Source organism: Pelophylax lessonae (genome assembly GCF_965119305.1).
Source record: "Pelophylax lessonae genome assembly, chromosome: 5".
NCBI lineage: Eukaryota > Metazoa > Chordata > Amphibia > Anura > Ranidae > Pelophylax > Pelophylax lessonae.
The window spans coordinates 393,645,021-393,665,478 of NC_138772.1; the positions used below are offsets into that span (position 1 = coordinate 393,645,021).

The window sequence follows — 20,458 nt, forward strand, 5'->3', positions numbered from 1 at the left end:
TTATTTCTAACTATGCGCCAGGGATCTGCGCTAAACCTTCTTGGGACAGAAAATAATTTGCTAGCGCTAACTCAAATCACAATCACACTAATACAAAAATACAGTAAACCACTATATTACCTGTGTATAGTGTGCAATGTGACAGGGGGGAAGGGGATCAGTGGGGTTAAATCTTTATGGAGGGGGGGTGGCGGGTATCCTAACCCTAAAAGGAACGTCCGCAAGCGCTAAACCTGGTCACAAGTCACAGTGACACAGGTATATAGGAAACTGCTATATACTGTATGCAGTGTGTGTTGTGACAGGGGGTGTAGGGGTTAACTGGGGGGGATCAGGGGGTTAAATCTTTATTTGGGGGGACAGCGGAGACCCTAAACCTCCTTGGGACAGAAACTAACTCGCTAGCTCTAACTCAAGTCACAATCACACTAATACAAAATACAGTAAAACACTATATTACCTGTGTATAGTGTGCAATGTGACAGGGGGAAGGGGGTGATCAGGGGGTTAAATCCTTATTGGGGGGGGCTGGCGGGTATCCTAAGTATAAAAGGAAAGGCCGCAAGCGCTAAACCTGGTCACAAGTCACACTTATACGGGTATAAAGGAAAATGCTATATACTGTATACAGCGTGTGTTGTGACAGGGGGTGTAGGGGTGATCAGGGGGTTAAATCTTTATTGGGGGGTGTCGGGGACCCTAAACCTCATTGGGATATAAACTAACTCGCTAGCGCAAACTCAAGTCACAATCACACTAATACAAAATACAGTAAAACACTACATTACCTGTGTATTAGTGTGCAATGTGACAGGGGGGAAGGGGTTAACTGGGGGTGATCAGGGGGAATCAGGGGGTTAAATCTTTATGGGGGGGTGGCGGGTATCCTAAGTGTAAAAGGAAGGGCTGCAAGTCACACTTATACGGGTATATAGGAAAATGCTATATACAGTATACAGTGTGTGTTGTGACAGGGGGTGTAGGGGGTTAACTGGGGGGGGGGGGTGATCAGGGGTGAAATGGGCCTATCTAAGTGGGTGTGCTGGTGCAGTATTCACAGTTTTAGTTCTGCTCTCTCCTCTCGATGAATCCAAAAAGGATCATGGGAGGGGAGAGCGGTTCTTTTCTGTGCCTGTGTTTACATTACACAGGCACAGAACAGTATCTGATTGGGCCGGACCGATTAACAGGAGCTGATGACTGATCGGTTATGAACCCAATCAGATCATCAGCAGTGACGGGGGAGTGCGCCCCAGAGCGGCGGGAACGAGCGAAGTATCGGTACGTCGCTTTGCCTGCAGGGGGCTGACTGCCGCAGTATACAGTCGTGCGGCAGTCGGCAAGTGGTTAATTATATAGAATTGGACAATATGTATATCTTTTTTTTTATGTGTAAAGAACTAATTAGTGACTTGGATTTCACTTTAGGTTACTTCATTTTCAAGGTATTTGTAAAAGGAATGTTAGTTGTCGTGGTTTCAGACCCTATTCCGTATTTATCGGCGTATAACACACACTTTTTCCTCCTTAAAATGCAGGGCAAAACACCAGTGCGTGTTATACGCCGATCTATTAAAAAAAAAAAAACAGTCCAGGCAGCGCTGAAAGGCAGAGGAGGGGGGGCGGGCCGGGCCGAGTAGAAGGAAGGAAGAGCGGTTGCTGTCATAGGAAGTCCCCCCTCCTATGATAGACAGAACAGTGATCCAATGCCGAGACACGGGACGTGTGACGTCTATCAAAGGGCTCCGGGACTACTGATAACAGCGGCCGCTTGTCCTCGCTTCTCCTCGGTCCGGCCCGCCCCCTCTGCCTCTCAGCGCGGCATTTTTAAAATACCGGTATATCACCGCTCTCTGCAATGGCGCTGGCGAGGCTGCTGTTACTTTGCCCTACATTGATAGACACTGCGCCGTCGAGGCTGCACTGGGGGACACTGCGCGGCGAGGCTGCACTGGGGGACACTGCGTTGGCGAGGCTGCACTGGGGGACACTGCGTTGGCGAGGCTGCACTGGGGGACACTGTGCTGGCGAGGCTGCATTGGGGGACACTGCGCTGGCGAGGCTGCACTGGGGGACACTGCGCTGTCGAGGCTGCACTGGGGGACACTGCGCTGGCGAGGCTGCATTGATGGACACTGCGCTGGCGAGGCTGCATTGATGGACACTGCGCTGGCGAGGCTGCATTGATGAACACTGCGCTGATGAGGCTGAATGAACCCTGCGCTGATGAGGCTGCATTCACGGGCACTGAGTTCAATGCTGTTTATTTCAAATTTAAGCTTTTTTCCTAAAATTTCCCTCCTAAATTTGAGGTGTGTGTTATACGCCGATAAATATGGTATGTCTTTAAGGAGACTGATATTCTTGACAGTATATTGGCATAGTAGACAACATACTAAGATTTAGCTTTTTCTCTAAGGCTTAGGTCAGAAGGTTATCTTTGAGAAAATAGTTGAATTAAACTATTTTCCCCAAATTTCTATACAGAAAAACAGTGCCCCCTGTTGATAAGGTAGAGTTACATAGTGAAATGAGGCCCCATCTGACGCGTTTTCACGTTGAAAACAAAATCCACACCCACATTCCCAAAGAATAAAAGTTTAATGTAAGTTGGAAAAGAGATTTGGAAAGATAGAGAGGAAAAAAGTAGGATACTATGAGGAGGTTCTGACACACTGATGGGAGACATTTGAAGCTGAGGCAGGCTATTCAAAAGTGACATCTCAGGCAACAGACATAGAAGTTTTGGTAAAGTATAAATTTATATTTTTCTATAGGCAATTTGCTTGCCATATACATCTGACTGAACTATTTGATTATCTTTATAGCATCAAGAATTGAATTTAGATAATTCTAACTGCAGTATGACCGGTCTATTTCTTAATCTTGGGAGATTATACACATATGTATAAATTCCCTTGAGGCTGATTTCATTTCATAGTAAATGGTGCAGTTGTGACGTATTCTTAAATTAACTTAGTAGAAGTTTATTTTACCAAAAACAATTTTGACTTTTAGCAAGTCTTGGTGCATGGTGTAACAATTTATGCCCGTGCATTTTTAAACATTGAGTTGTGAAGATCTGTTGGCTAAGAGAGGTCTGTGTCAAATCTGTAAAATTGTGTTTCCATGTTTTTGTGAGCTCATGAAAATCTATTAATCACATTTCACATTCATTGTGGCTATAACAGACCTGAAGGCTGATCTCCTAGCTCTCACAGAAAAAATGACCACAATAGAAAAGGCAGATATCAAGAGGGACAGAGCTATAACACACCTTGAATCGGTCACAGCTTCACATTCCGCTCATCTAATCGCTATAAACAGACACCTGGAAGACCTGGACAACAGGGGCATGAGAAACAATATTAGGGTGAGGGGTGTTCCTGAATCTATCAACTCTGACCAACTTCCCTCAGCATTACAATCGATCAAGGCCTGTGGAATCACCCAATAAATTTGTTCAGGCTCAAAAGGCACTAAGGTCGAAACCACCTAATTTGGTTCCTCTATGGGACATTATATTTTGTTTCCAGAGCTTTTTGCTAGAAGAAGCAATTTTTAATAAGGAACGTCGGAACAACCAAGTTATCAATAGTGCAATCTCTGTACCAAGAGCTTTCACCCATTACACTTCAAAACAAAAGGGCTATGCACTCCATGCTAGACTTGCTTAGAGAAAAGGGTGTCACCTATAAATGGTGTTTCCCTTTTGCCCTTCAAGCTACGTTCAATCAAAAACTGTTTCTACCGCGGATGTCTGATGAGCTCCCAAAATTCTGTGAAAATCTACATCTACCTTTCACCGATTTGCCTGATTGATACACAGATTTTCGGTTGCCGACTGAGGAATGCAGTCCTACTCACAGTTCTCATTCATCTTCTACCCAACCGCTGGTGAAAAAAGGAAAATATGGCAAGCAAACGGGATTTGGTTTAGGCGGTTCACCTTTTCATTTCAAACAATCTAGGTTCCGCGACCAGAGCTGACAGGCCTGTGTTGTTCTTCAAAGGAAGGTTTGATTCACTGCTGGAGTTCTCTGTTACACTCCCTCTTTCTGGATACTGGAACTATTGCAGTTTGCTCTACTGAGGATCCTTGCATATTACTATCTGCCTAGCCTAATAACTGGATATAGTTTATGTAGCCTTGTCTTTTGCAGGTTCTCATTGCCAACTGGCTACTTTGAACTTAGACTTTCTTCAGGGTGCTATGGTTGTTTCAAGATAGTTACTGTCCTGGTACTGACGCATATCCGATGTGTTTGTTTTTTTTTTTTGGTGGCCACTTAAACATTTAACTGCCATAGGGCTCACTGTTGCAGTTGATATTTTTAAAGATAAGGTTTCTAGCTTATTTCATGCTGATGATAATTCTTGTTTCTTAAAGCACCTAGAGAGCCATGACCATGGCTAATGTTTACTTCCCTAATTCCGCCCACATTTAGTTTTGTAGAGGAACTTAAAAGCTTTGCCTCTGGATGCATTCTCCTGAGTGGGAATTTTAACATCCCCTTAAACCCATTTAGAATACCTTATACAGAAAGTCCAGCGTGATGTATCATATTTTTAAAAATTTTAAAATGTTACTAAAACATTTAATAAAACAATTGATTAAATTGTGACATTAATAAAACAATGTCACTCGTTGACTCGTGGCGTACGGTGAACCTGACGGGCTGGGATTTTACGTATTTCGCACCTCATGACAAGTATTCCCAAGTTGATTATGTTTTCATCATGCAGAAAGATTTAACGACCTTGGCTGATGCTCGTATTGGTATATTAAACTTCTTGGACCACGTTCCCACCTCACTTAATTTAGAACTGTCTGAAACTTGTGATAAACGTTGTATGTGAAGATTAACCACATCCCGCCCGCCCTATAGCAAATTGACGGCGGGATTGTGGTTGTATTATCCCGACCGGATGTCATATGACGGCGGCAGGATAATACAGCTCTGCGCGCCCCCCGGGGGCGCGCAGAGTGGCGATCTGTGATGCAAAGTGTCAGTCTGACTCCCTGCATCTCCAATCTCGGTAAAGAGCCTACTGACGTAGGCTCTTTACCATGTGACCAGCCGTGTCCAATCACGGCTGGTCACATAGTAAACAGGAAGAGCCGTTGATCGGCTTTCCTTAGTTCGTGCCTGACAGGCACGAGTAAAGGAGCGCCGATCGACGTCTCCCCTGACAGGGGGGGTCAGCACTGGTAATCAGATCATTGATTACCAGTGCAGACCCTCGGGGGGGGGGTGCCACTAGAACCACCAGGGATGCCCACTCATGACCCCAAGGATGCCCACCTATGACCCCAGGGATGCCCACTATGGCCACCAGGGATGGCAATCAGGGCTCAGGGAGCCCCCCATTGCCCTCGCCACCAGTGCCCTCCCTATCAGTGCTGCCCACCAGTGCCCATCATTGCCATCTATCAGTGTCGCCCAACAGTGCCCATTATTGCCCACCAGTGCCGCCTATCAGTGCCCATCAGTGCCGCCTGTCAGTACCGATCAGTGCCGCACGTCAGTGCCCATCAGTGCCCACCAGTGCCGCCTATCAGTGCCCATTAGTGCCACCTATCAGTGCCCATCAGTGCCACCAATCAATGCCCATCAATGCCACCTATCAGTGCCCAGCAGTGCCGCCTATCAGTGCCCACCAATGCTGCATATCAGTGATACCTATCAGTGCCACATATCAGTGCCGCCTATCAGTGCCACCCCATCAGTGCCACCCCATCAGTGCCTCCTCATCAGTGCCTGTCAGTGCAGTCTCATCAGTGCTCATCAGTGCAGGAAAAAACGTATTTATTTACAAAATTGTATAACATAAACAAAAAAAACTTTTCTTTTTTTTCAAACTTTTCGGTCTTTTTTTATTTGTTTAGCAAAAAGGAAAAAACCCAGAGGTGATCAAATACCACCAAAAGAAAGCTCTATTTGTGGGGGGGAAAATGACATAAATTTGGTGTAGGTACAGTGTTGCATGACCGCGCAATTGTCATTCAAAATGCAACAGCGCTAAAAGGGGAAAATTGGCCTGGGCAGGAAGGGGGTGAAAGTGCCCTGTATTGAAGTGGTTAAGTTCAGCCCTCCTAACTAATCCTGACGTGCTCCAAAAAGTGACTAAAGCCCTTCACACTTACTAGCCAAAATGTAACTGATGATCTTACTCCTCTAACAATTTGTGAGGCCCATAAGTGTATTCTTAGGGGAGAACTTTTAGGGGCCCAATGCAAATGAGAATCGGTGCAGTGGATCACAGATTTGGCTACCTAAAAAGCTCAGTTGGAAGTGCAACATAAATTCTTAATAAGGGCACAATTGGCAGCAGAGCTCCTAGACGCCCATCAGGACCTTCAAAACTTACTTGAGCTGGAAACCAAACCAGTCCTTTTCTTTAGGAAAGGGGTTTATTACAAACATGACAATAAAGGAGGAAAATATCTAGCAAGGGCATTGAAAGAGGCTACCCTGTCCTCCAATATTTTGTCTATTAACCGCTTGCCGACCACACGCCGCCATTTTACTGTGGCAGTGTGGCTCTCCCAGGCAAACCGATGTAGGGCTATGTCGGTCGCTTGGAGGCAGCTCCTGCCCCACTTGGCAGCGGGGAAGCCGATGCACGGGTCAGGTGGCTCCGATTGCCTCCTGACACCCGCGATCGTTCCCCACTGAGAGAGAAGAATGGTCAGACGATGTAGACACAGCTGACCGTTCTTCTCCCTGGAATGATCATAGAGCCCCTGTGATCCTTCTATATAGGATCACAGTTTTCTATGGTAATTTCACAAGCCACACCCCCTACAGTTAGAATCACTCCCCTAGGCTCACATTTAACCCCTTGATGACCCACAATGTTAACCCCTTCCCTGCCAATGTCATTATTACAGTAACAGTGCATATTTTTAGCATTCATCACTGTAGTAATGTCAGTGGTCCCCCCAAAAGTGTCAAAAATGTCAGTTAGGGGTTCGATCTGTCCGCCGCAATGTCGCAGTCTCACTAAAAATCGCAGATCGCGGCCATTACTAGTAAAAAATAAATAAATAAAAATGACATAAATCTGTCCCGTAGTTTGTAGACGCGATAACTTTTGTGCAAACCAATCAAAATACGCTTATTGCAATTTCTTTTTACCAAAAATATGTAGCAGAAAACAAATTGGCCTAAAATGTTAAAAACATTTTTGATTTTTTTTTTTGGGAATGTTATATAGCAGAATGTGAAAAATATATATATATATTTTTTTTCAGAATTGTCGCTATTTTTTTGTTTATAGCACAAAAAATAAAAATCGCACAGGTGATCAAATACCACCAAAAGAAAGCTCTATTTGTGGGGAAAAAAGGCCATCAATTTTATTTAAGTACAGCATTGCACGCCCACGCATTTGTCTGTTAAAGTAACACAGTGCCGAATCGCAAAATATGGCCTGGTCATTAAGGGGGAAAATCTTCCGGTCCAGAAGTGGTTAAGGGAGGTATCTTGGAACATAAAACTGATAACATTGCATCATCCTTCCAAGCTTGCTTCCAGGGGAAACATATTATATATGGTGGGATTGCTCTCTAACAACCACTTTCTGGAACACAATTCACAAGCTGGTCCTACACATCACAGAAACACAGATTAACCTCGCCTCGGTTTGCTGTCTTTTGCACATCTCTAATTACCCTTTGGGTAGATATAAACCTACTCTAACAAAACACCTTCTGAATGCTGTAAAAACCTCAAACACTCTAAAACCTTGAATGTTCCTTTGATTAGGAGCGGGTATGCATCATGGATAACATTTATGAGATGGAAGAAACGCTCGCCATAGCTAAAGAGACCAATTTCACAAAACTTGGACCACCATTCTGATGCTTTTGATAGATTGACAGCGGAGTGATTTGGGTCCCAGTTGTGTGTTGGTCACTGCCCACACCTTCTTGGCACCTTATCGCTTCCTGTATCTGCATGACTTGACTATATCTGATTCCCCTTCTGGTTTCAATTTTTTTTATGTGGTTACTGCTTTTTTTTTTTATAATCAATACTCCTTTAAGTTTTTTTTTTTATTACCTGAAGCATCTTTTATGACACCTCATGTTAGACAACCTGATTCCTCCTTTATATTAGACACTTTATGTTTTCGCTCTAATTGCACACGGAAGCGGATCGATAGGTACAGGGTACTCTTTGAACTCCGGCATCCGCTGATCATCAGGCAGACACACAAAACTGCGATCTGTCAATGTAAACAAGGTAGATAACCGTTCTGACAGGAGAAAGGGGATATAATTTATGTCCCTGCAATGCAGGGAATAAATTCCATCTCTTCCCCTGGTAAAAGCACCTCACACAGTAAAGTAAAGCACTGCCTAGGCACATAGCTAACCCTTTGATCACCCCTGATGTTAACCGCTTCCCAGCCAATGTCATTAGTACAGTGACCGTGCATACTGTGTTTGTAGCCCTGATCACTGTATTAGTGTCACTGGTCCCCAAAAAGTGTCAAAAGTGTCAGTTGGGGGATTCTTTTCTAAAGCTGGAGAGTGCAAAATAAGTCTTCTGCAGAGAAACCAATCAACTTCTAACTTCAGCTTGTTCAACAAAGCTTTGACAATAAAACCTGGAAGCTGATTTGTTTCTATGCAGAAGTGAGACTGATTTTGCACTCTTAAGCTTTAATAAATAAACCCTTTAGTGTCACAATGTCTGTTACAATATCGCAGGCCCGCTATAAGTTGCTGATTGCCACCATTACTAGTAAAAAAAAAAAAAATATCCCATAGTTTGTAGACGCTATAACTTTTGCGCAAACCAAAATCAATATACGCTTAATGGGATATTTTTATTTACCAAAAACATGTAGCATAATACATATTGGTCTAAATTTATGAAGAAATTTGATTTTTTTTTTTTTTTTTTTTGCTGGATATTTTCTTTTTTTAGCTGAACGTAAAAAATATTGCTTTTTTAAAAAAATTGTTGTTTTGTTTATAGCGCAAAAAATAAAAAACTCAGAGGTGATCATATAACACCAAAGGCTCTATTTGTGGGAAAAAAAGTATATACATTTTATTTGGCGAAAGCTTTGCAATTGTCAGTTAAAGTAACGCAGTGTCGTATCGCAAAAAGTGGCCTGGTGATTTATCCCTACTAAAAAATTTCAGAGGTGATCATATACCACCAAAGGAAAGCTCTCTTTGTGGGGAAAAAAGTATATACATTTTATTTGTGTACAGCTTCACATGACTGCGCAATTGTCAGTTCAATTAACGCAGTGCCATATCGCAAAAAGTGGCCTGGTCATGAAGAGGGGGGAAGGGGGGTAACGTGATTTAACCCTACTAAAAAAACTCAGAGGTGATCATATACCACCAAAGGAATGCTCTATTTGTAGGGAAAAGTATATACATTTTATTTGGGTACAGCTTCACATGATTGCGCAATTGTCAGTTAAAATAATGCAGTGCCGTATCGCAAAAAGTGGCCTGGTCATGAAGAGGGGGGAAGGGGGGTAAAATGTGGTTTAAACTTACTTGGGGGGGGGGGGGGGGGGATCTGATTTATAAGTGTATTTATTCAAGAAGTCAAGTGATTTTGTCCAGCGGAAACCCCATTGGGTTTATTTACTAAAGGCCAATCCACTACAAGTGCACTTGGAAGTGCAGTCGCTCTAGATTTGTGGGGGACATGCAAGGAAAATAAAAAACAGAATTTTTGCTTGCACATGATTGGATGATAGAAATCAGCAGAGCTTTCCCTCATTTCAGATTTCCTCCCTTAGATCGACAGCGACTGCACTTCCAAATGCACTTGTTGTGCACAGTGGATTTGCCTTTAGTAAATCAACCCCATTGTCTGTAAGTGACAAGTGTAAAGAGAGTAGCTAGCTGCTCATATTTCCAATGCATTCTTGTAGTTTGCAGAACTACCACAAGATGGCGCTGCCGACGAGGAAGTTTGTGTTGAAGGCTGTATGAGGGGGGAATGAGATATCAGCCGGACAGGAAGAAGATTCTTCAAACCTACGAGCGGTAGAAGCTTCATAGACCGTGCTGTGTGATCAGAGCAGCCTGATAATAGGGAGAAGACATCTGGTTATGTGCTGCGTTGTCTCAGCCCTGGCCTGACATGGCACATTAGTGACAGTATGCTTGCCTGTCTCTTCCCATGGCTGTAGTGTGTGAGAGCCCTGCAGGGTGGCTGCTGGATGAATTATCTCTAATAAATAAATGGTATGAGGTTGGGGGAGGACAGGAGAATACCAGGACTGTGTACAGGATGAAGGATGAGCTCTTCCAGGTGGTTAAACCTTACTTCTCATTGAACCTCCCCACCACCGCCAATCAGAATACGACTGCACCGAGCGACTGGCAAGAAGACGCAGCCCCCACCGCCTGCAAGCCTGTCAGAAAGGTACTGGGCATGAAAACTGGGTGGCTTCTGACTACAAATTCAGCTGCTTGTCTTTAGGGTCAGTCTGCCCAGCTCTTATTCACAAATAGGGATAAGTGATGATGCTGAAGTTGGCTCCTTATTCGGCCAGCTTCTTATTCAAGCAGGTGCCAACTTCAGCATGCTGGATAAATGGGGGTGTTCAGATCCTACTCCTAGCAAGCCTGCCAGGAAGCTGCCACTGTACGGGGCCCAGGGCCAGTGCAAGGATTTTTGTGTACACAGGCGAAGGTGTGTTTTGGTGCCCGCCACCCCCCCCCCCCCAGCAGCTCTATGTGGCGGATGGGACTCAGTGCCTGTCTAAATGGACCTTTTCATCAGAATCTGCAGAGTTCCCCTTTACTCTGTAAGGGGGGGCCCTGATGAAGGGGGCTCTGGGCACCCTGATTTAAAGTAGAACTCTAGGCAAAACTTTTTTTTTCCATTTTGGATAGCGTAAGGGAGGGTTATAACCCCTGTCAGATTTTATTTTGCCATTTGTGTCCCATGGCGGAGACTTCCGTTCCTGTCCCATAGCTAAACGGGAAGTGATGGGAAATCCATGCAAATTAAGGGATTTTCTTTTACTTTCAATGATACTAGTAAACAGGACAAATAGAGAGGAAATCTTAATGGGTGCAAAGACCGCAATAAAAACCTGACAGGGTTATACTTTAAGGGGGAACGCTGGCACCTCTGTAAGGGGCTCTGGGGACAGAGCCCCTCCTACATCAGAGTTCCTCTTTACACCAGAGTTTGCAAAGTTCCCACTTATCAGTGTCCTCCCTCCCCCCTTACCTTATGGCCTGTACACAAATACCGCTTATGACACAATCGCACGATAATCTGATCATTAGTACACAGCTTTCAAGAGCTAATCAGGACAGTTCATCCGATATTATCAGATAATATCAATCGTCCGATAATCTCATCGTGTGTATCAGGCATTAGGGTTCCAAGTCACACTTCCCTTTTAAATCATTGTCCATTCCATGCATGTAGGCAGTAGGGCACTGTGGGCAGGGCTAGGTCATTGTGGTCGGGTTGTAGAGACAAGGGGCAGGGCTAGGTCATTGTGGTCGGGTTGTAGAGACAAGGGGCAGGGCTAGGTCATTGTGGTCGGGTTGTAAGGTACTGTGGGCAGGTCTAGGTAATTGTGGTCGGGTTGTAGGGTACTGTGGGCAGGGCTAGGTCATAGTGGTCGGGTTGTAAGGTACTGTGGGCAGGGCTAGGTCATAGTGGTCGGGTTGTAAGGTACTGTGGGCAGGGCTAGGTCATTGTGGTCGGGTTGTAAGGTACTGTGGGCAGGGCTAGGTCATTGTGGTCGGGTTGTAAGGTACTGTGGGCAGGGCTAGGTCATTGTGGTCGGGTTGTAAGGTACTGTGGGCAGGGCTAGGTCATTGTGGTCGGGTTGTAAGGTACTGTGGGCAGGGCTAGGTCATTGTGGTCGGGTTGTAAGGTACTGTGGGCAGGGCTAGGTCATTGTGGTCGGGTTGTAGGGCACTGTGGGCAGGGCTAGGTCATTGTGGTCGAGTTGTAGGGCACTGTGGGCTGGCTCAGGCAAGCTGTTGGTCCTTCCTCCTCCTCCTCCCTCCCGCCTTCTTCAAACTACCAAAAACAAGCGGCAAGCACACTGATGTCACACGCACCCTCCCATACCCGGGTTAGGCTAAGCTCATCTGTCTAATAACCCTTCGGCTCTGGAACTGTGCATGCACAGACCAGAGCTAGGGAGAAAATGCTAAATTTACGGACACACTTCTCTTGTCTAAGGACATTTACAGACAGGAGAAAAGCACCTTTAAAAAAAAAACAAAAAACTGTCTATAAATGTATGAATGGTTGGTAACCCAGACTGTCCCCATGTTTATTTTCCTAACAGCCCCATCTTCCCTGCTCTGCCTATATCCAACCCCATATGTCCCCTGCCCTATTCCCATCTCCCCTGCTCTGTCCACTTCCCACCATGTCTTCTCTTTTTTATATATGTGTGTACCTCTGTGCTTAGTGCATGTGAAAACAACAAATGAAAAAGAAAAGTATGAGTGCAAATACAAATCAATATCACAGACTGGAAAAGCAGCACACTAACAGGGGTCCGAATACATCAACGCCAAAATCTTTTGCTATATCAAAATTAGGTGTAATGTCCCTTTTAATGCTAGCAAAGTGTGTGCAAATGTGCTAAATTGCAATAAAACTAAATATCTTACATGAGCAAACAAAGAAAAAACATCCATCAAATAAGTGTGAACCACAATAAAGTGCAATGTCATCTCGAGAATAATTATCATATGTACATTCTAACGTGCTAGTGCAGTAAATAATATGCATAAAACATACATTTCATACAAAAAGTCTAAAAAAATTGTGCCGTGATAAACATTTGACCCCTTAAGCTTATTAGGTCACGTGTGCATGCCACCTGCCTGATATATGCAGCCAGTGCACACAAAAAGTGACAATACAGGTACAGTAGCTTTCTCCCAAGACAGGCCTTACACCACTCTGTCCAGTGCAGCACCAACCACAGGCAACCTCCTATATGCAAAAAATAAAGCACATTATAGTGCAAAAGTTTAGGAGGTCACATTTTTTGATAAGCAGATGGGTGTTCTGTCTTGGTGATAACACACTGAAGTTTGTGCAAATTGCTTGGAGTGGATCTGCACGTTTATCACGCGGCAATTGTTTTGGGCTTTTTGTATGAAATGTATAATTTATGCATTTGGAGTATGTATGTATGTATGTATTTACACACACACACACACACACACACACACACACACACTCGATATGAATCACATTGAACTTGTGGCACTTTCACACGAGCAGTCTGAAAAACAGACAGGTGGACCACCCATTCTCTATGGAGCAGCAAATGGATCTGGTCCGCTAAAAACAAACAGATCCATTCCCCCTCCATCTAGGTGGATCGGATTGGATGGCAGTCGGATGTATACAGACAGTGGAGTCTGTTCACATCTGACTGCCCATAGAGGAGAGTGGGCTGTGTCCACTCTGCAGCTGCTGCATCTCAACTGACATGGATGCACTGAACACATCTGCAACTTGTGCATGCCATTACAGCCCTCATGTGGGTGTACACTTATGTACTTCCATGTGAATGGGGCCTTAGTCTCAGTGCTGGAACACAGGTGTTGTGTTCCAATTGACATAAATAGGACTGCCTGCACACAACACTTGGGCATCCTCTGCAGGCAAAACATAGCCCTCACATGGGTGTACGCCTAAAGCAGTGGTTCTCAACTCCTGTCCTCAGGACCCACTAACAGGCCAGATTTTAAGTATTACCTTGGGGAGATGCAGACTAGAATACTGCAATCACTGAGCAGCAAATGATATCACCTGGGATGTATTTCAGTTATCTTGCAAACCTGGCCTGTTAGTGGGTCCTGAGGACCAGAGTTGAGAACCACTGGCCTAAAGGATAAGTTCACCTTTTGCGGGTAGGATCAGCAAATCGTAGTGCATTGCAGGTCTCCTGCAGACTGTCAGTGTAAGCTATTTGCTCATACCTCATACAGGCAGGCAGGATACACTGACAGGAAGAGACAATGAACTACCCAGAGTTCTCAACAGGGCCCTGGTAGTTCATTGAGAACTACAAGCTGACAGCCTGGTGGGCGGAGAGGGTTTTAAAAATAAATAAATAATGACAGTGAGTTCAGGAAGAAGATCCATGGCTCACTGACACTAAAGGCGGTGGGTCGGGGGGAGGCTGCAGCAGTGGGAACACGCTACATGTTCCCAAGGGTGAATTTATCCTTTAAGTATGCCTTTGAAAACAAGGCCTTACAGCTCCAACTGTAGTAAAGCTCTGATAGCGGGTCCCTTGTGTTTCATCTCATCTATTTAAAAAATGTCTTGTATTTTTTTCACTGACTACAAGGCATTCCGTGAATGGAGGAGGTGCAACTGAACTTCACAATCTCCCCTCACGGAATGCCTTGTAATAGTTTTCCAGACACAGCAGCAGCCACTTATGGGGAAGGCATCAATAGATGTAAAATAGTATAAAATAGCTGCGCTATGCACCACTTAGCTAGAACTCATATAATACTTGATTGAGTAAGTTACATAAATGAATATATAATAGTATAAAAAGCAGCTACACAAAATGATCCTGAAACAATCATAAAGCATATAAAGGGTAAAATTGTAGCGCTTAGAAAATAATAAAAAGTCCGTATAAAAAGAAAAAAATTTTAAAATCAATCCAAGCAATGGAAAACCACGTGTGGTTGGAAATTATAGTGTACAGTCCGCTTTCCCTTAAAAGGCCACGTGACATAGACCACCACCAAGAGAGGTATCTTAAATACCCTTACCAGATCTCACCATGTATTGAGCAGTACACAGATATAAACATCAATGGACATAAGATCGGTTCCCAGCAGATATCCAAGGTACACTAGGTCATAAACGCTGATATCCTCTCGCACTTAATCTCAAAAAGACAGAAGAGGAGCCTCTCATGGTGCAATACGTTTTTAAAAGATTTTATTGCATAAAAGTAACATATATTGCACTCACATTTATTGCAGAGTGGCAGTAGCGTTTCAGTGTGTATTCATCCCGATGTTTCTAGCCAGGAAGATGGCCGCCGTCGTCCTCTACTGCACATGCGCCCGCCTCCACCAATGGGAACGCCCAATCTGTGTACTGCTCAATACATGGTGAGATCTGGTAAGGGTATTTAAGATACCTCTCTTGGTGGTGGTCTATGTCACGTGGCCTTTTAAGGGAAAGCGGACTGTACACTATAATTTCCATCCACACGTGGTTTTCCATTGCTTGGATTGATTTTAAAGGACTTTTTCTTTTTATACAGACTTTTTATTATTTTCTAAGCGCTACAATTTTACCATCAATAGATGTAGTTTAACATAGCAAATGAAGAAAAAATAGATTGTTCCCAGAGTTCGACTTTAAGTTATTAAAGTAGAACTGAAGGCAAAGCTTTCATTTTGATCGAGTATGGGAGGATAACGCCTTTCAACTTTTTCTTTTTTTAATCTCCTGTCCTATAAACACAACACTTTGAAATCCTTCCAAAGTGATGGAACCGCTTGTAGTTACCAGGCTCACCAGAACTAATGTCCCTATTCACCTCTATTCCTGTTCTGGTAAGCACAACATTTGGGATTTAGGCCATAACAGTCACTAGGACAAATAAAGAGGGAAAATCTCTCTAATAGGGACTCTAACAGGTTGTGTAATCCCACTAAGGTCTAAACTAATATTTTTGTCTTCAGTTATACAACCTTTTAGAATGCCTTAGATCCCTTTCTCCAAGAGAAATGTATAAAAGCTGAGGAAAGGATCTCAGACATCCTGAAAGCTTGCATCGGTAATAACTGATGCCTCGTACACACGTGCAGATCGTCGGCCGAACGATCGGCCGTCTTTTGTCCCCGGGCTGTCGTGTCTGTTGAAAAGTGCAAAAGACTGCACAAGAATTTTGTCCGCCGACTGCAGAAGTGATGTCATGTGATGGTTAACTTTCCCTGTGTTTTTTCTTTTCTGAGCATGCCCAGTCTTGCAAATCTGCTGTCTGTCGGCCGAATTCTGTATTGACTGGCGAACAATCGGCCGTTCTGGTGTCGGGATACAAAAATTTTAATGCTTGCACGACAGATTCTTTTCGGCCGAAAGTGCGCTGTCGGCTGTCAGAAGCATAATACTAACAAGCCGAAAATCGGCCAATCGTTCGGCGGCCGAACATTTTCGGCCGACGATCTGCACGTGTGTATGGGGCATTAAAGCCTAACTCTGGGCCGAAAAAAAGAAAAAAAAAAAAGAAGATCCCTTGTAGTGGGGCTGAAGTTAATAGCTTATTTTGTTTAGGGGAGAGAAGAAACCGTTTTACTTATTTTACCCTCCCCTCCCCCAGCAGTCAGCACTCCCCCATGCTGTAGCTGTGGAGTGTCCCTCCGCATCCTCAAATCCAGAGCAGCGCTGTGATGGACCCTGCTATGGTTTTGATGATATCAGGGTCCTAGAGTGCAGAGGTGCAGAAGCTGTGGGAAGGATCAGGTAAGCACAGTATATTTTCTTTTATTGTTGCCCAAGACATGAATGGGCAATTAACCTTTGCAGTTCAGACACAGCCTTGCTGCATGGGATCATTATTTCTTTGACCAAATTGGGCTTTTAAGTTGTTATATGCAAACACCAAACTATCCGCATTAATCGATGGTTACCTAAGTACAATACTTACTACTTCTAAAATGTCAAAAACGAAGGCCTGAGTCTATTAGTGTACCTACCATAGTATATATCTGGGGAGAATTATCTTTTAACCCACCCTTCCCCCTGTAGAGTCGCAGGTACAGTAACGCACCAAGGTGCACCTTGAAGGGGTTGAAGTCCTAAAGCATGGCTATACCCAGGGAGGACCCATGCCTACCCTTTAGGTTTACCACTGGCTAAACCACCCATTGAGCCTGTGTCAATGGCATAAGTTTGACAGAATTCATTGATAGATGTATTTAATTTGTAGTTGACCTCCTTCTAACCTGCATTTGACCTGTTTCAGGTGGGATTTGTATTCCCATAGACTTGTATGGGAATGCAAACCCTGCTTGACACATGCAACAGCCCATGGATGCAGGTCATTTGGCGTGCTCTATCTATCTGGCATTCATGTATGACCTACTTACTGCAATTCCCAACCTTTTTCATCTTTTTTAACAGATTACTATAGTTTTTGATCAGTTTTGTTCATTTTTATTTACCAAATATTTTTCTTTTAGTCAACAAAATAAAGAAATTGTAATTTATGTGTTATATATTATTTTATTACGTCATTTTAAGTGTTCTGTTCTGGCAGTTTTTTTTTTTTTGCCTACAATGATTGGATTAACTTCTTATTTATGAATGTCTCTTTTGAAAGTTATTTAAATGTGTCTCCTGCAGATGGGTTACAGTATGTGCCAAAAGGTTATTACTAAGAAATTAAATATCTCTTGCGTCCTGAATTCAGCTTCAGATGCCTGTTTGTGACGTCAAGTAAAGAAATGTTATCTGGTGACCACAAAGTGCATTATGTAACAAACATTTTGTTGAATCTTACAGAAGCGTAAAAGAGCAAATGCGTTAAATCAAGGTGAACTGGATGCCCTAGAGTATCACCAAAAGGTAACTGTTACTGCTATAATAACATTAGCTTAAAGTTTATCTGTGCTCAAAATTTCATCTCATATTTTCATTTTAAAAGAGAATTCAATTATTTCTAGCCTACTTTTATTAATTTAAATGATCATGAAGTTAGGAAATAGTTTTTTTTTAAGACAATTTAAAAGTCATGCAGGACTATAATCCACGTCCTATATAAATAGTATTAAACTAGAACTAAGGGCAAAACGTTTTCATTTTAGATACAGTAAGGGAGGGTTATCATCCCTATCAGTTTTATTTTTGCTATACACTGGGGAGATTTCCCTTCACTTCTTGTCCCTTAGCAAAAACAGGAAGTGAGAAGAAATCCCAACAAACAAAGGGAATCCCTGGTTATCACCAACGTCTTCAGAACTAGTGTTCCCATTGGCAGATTTCTCCTATATTACTGTCCTGGAGACAACCCAAAATTTGGGGTTTTCTTTTACTTTCACTGTTTAGTGATAATGATAAACATGACGAACAGAAAGGGGAAATGCCCCTAACGTTTTTTCACTAAATAAAAAAAAAAAAAAGAAAAAAGGTTTGCCGTTTAGATATACATTAAACTCCAGTATGTTGCTTTCTTGTCTTCTGAAACAAGCACAGAACATATGATACAGAATAAAGCACTCACCAGATCACTGACCCCACAGTATAGAGGTCAGATCTCGCTTGTGTTAGGCATTTTCCTGGATATAGATCTCTGGCACCACTCTCTGGGACCCCTATCCACAACACTCAGAGCTCTTCATACCCACTCCAGACAGGAATGCATGTCCACTGACAACTGCCCCAACTTCACAAACCACTGTTCAGGATATCCACAGTTCTATAGGCTGATTCTATTGGGAGAAAAAACTCATACTCGACTTTGAGGATTTTAGTGGGAAGATTCTGAGCAGATATTTGTGGTGTTGTAGCTGTGTTCAAAGGAGATGTGCTCCTATCTTTAATGGGTACAGGGTGCCTTCAAAATTGTGGATTCAAGTTCTAGGGTTACTCCCCCTTACCTGTAGTTGGTATAATGGTATCGGAGGGGTATTTTTGGAGAGTGCCAAGCAAAACTTGACCTCTGTTATACTGTGGTGTCCATGGATTTGGTGAGTAATTTATCCTGATATAATATTTTCTGTTGGATAAGAAAAGTTTGTTTAAAAGACAAAAAAATAACCGCACGGTACAATTGAATGTTTTTTTTATTTATTTTGGACTCTGAATATAATACTGCTTAACTTTTAAGGTCAGCCTTGGAGTGAAGGGTGAGCAGAGTTTGGAGCTTTGCTGACAAATGGGAAAGTTTCAGAGACTCCCTGCTATACAGACAGAGACAGAGAAACCACTAAGACCCAGGAAGGAGTTTAATGACGTCAATCTATGACAAAACGCATATGGCAGGACCATGACATAATCATGCTGGACGCTTCAGCCATCTTGGAATTTTATTTTTGTCAAGCAAATTGACTGACTGTGTACATGTGAGTTTGAATTTATATGGATTAAATGTGTTTTGTGTTTTTAGTGCCTACTGCACTAGGGTATCTGTTTTCATTATACCTTTGCGAGGTAATTACCATAAGTACTGGATGAGGATATCAGTTAAAGTGCTGGTCACTTGGAGTTACTGCAGATGTCTATGGTTAGGAGTATAGCTACCTATTTTGGATCCAAAGCTTTCCTATGGTTCCCAGTTGATGTTGGGGGGGAGATCCTTGCCCGGAGGCCTGTTATTTTTACATCTATGTGGCATTATAGACCAATCTATAATTTGAGGGTCTACATCCTCTGGTAAGGAGACTTTCCTCATCACTGTGGTGCTATGTGTATCGTTCCTTCACATTGAAGTTGGTGCGGGGATTTCCATCTTTTGACCGATATATCAAATGGACTTTGTATGAATTTATGACTATATAATTTAGTGCCACAAATTAAGGACTGTATACTGTATTGTCTATCTACGCAGGTGACTTGAACAATTGTGGGTAGCAAGGACATTTGATATTTAAAATAGAAGTATGGCGTAGGCTTTTGGCTATACTTCTTTGGTTTACAGAAGTGCAGTTTGTTGTACACTCCCGTGACCTGTTTTCAGCCAACAGCTAAAGCCCGCTGCTGTCACTCAGCCATTCCAGGCTGGGGAAAGATCCGAAATTTACAGTTGAGATCCACCCAGATGCCTGGACTGAGCCATCTGATCCCTCCCCTCCCCAGCCCAGCACTCCAGGGAGTGCTGGAGGGGCAAAGCAGAGAGCTCTCTTCTCAGAGCAAAGAGGAAAACTGAGTGATCAGGGATGTTTGATCACTCAGTTCTCAGCGCAGAGACGGCAGGGGACAGATGCTGCATCCACCTAAGTGAGTATCATTTTTTTTTTTTTTGTAAATCCATAGTTCTCTTTTAAAGTGTAAAGGTAAAAGAAACAAAAAAGAACAGTAGAGGGCGCATCTAAGTGCAGTGAAAAAAAACCTCACATTTATTGATAAAAACAATTAGCAACTCACATTTGATAAGGATTAAAGGGCAATTCATATGAATGTTATCCACTGGGGACTGTTGTTCAGACTACAACAGCACATAGCAAAGGTAATGCAGTCCTGGGACTCTGTGCTTCCAACGGCCGGGAAATTCTTAGGGAGCCATGTAAGTCAGTCAGACAGTTAGAGGAAAATAATGTGATGTCAGATGTTGGTGGGGGTGGAGGAGGTATGGCAAATGTTTTGAGTCTTCTTTGCCTCTTTCTCAAGCCTCCCTCACTGGTAAAGGAGTGATCTTTATACACTCAATGGATTGGATTGCCAGGCGGGACCATAAGGCACAGCATGCCTAATAAATGACTAAAATAAAGCTC

The 20,458-nt window shown here is 43.2% G+C and overlaps 2 protein-coding genes across 2 annotated transcripts in view; one reads left to right on the forward strand and one right to left on the reverse strand.

Annotated features, from left to right (window-relative positions):
* The window catches only part of SMCHD1 (structural maintenance of chromosomes flexible hinge domain containing 1), a 1,054,086-nt gene that overhangs the window by 796,812 nt on the left and 236,816 nt on the right, over window positions 1-20,458 (reverse strand). The window lies entirely within an intron of this gene.
* Window positions 9,990-20,458, forward strand: part of METTL4 (methyltransferase 4, N6-adenosine) — a 276,066-nt gene continuing 265,597 nt past the window's right edge. The window contains exons 1-2 of the mRNA XM_082259554.1: window positions 9,990-10,412; window positions 17,532-17,594. Coding sequence (XP_082115680.1) covers window positions 10,167-10,412; window positions 17,532-17,594 — 309 coding nt within the window. The 5' untranslated portion in view covers window positions 9,990-10,166. The remainder of the gene's footprint in view (window positions 10,413-17,531; window positions 17,595-20,458) is intronic.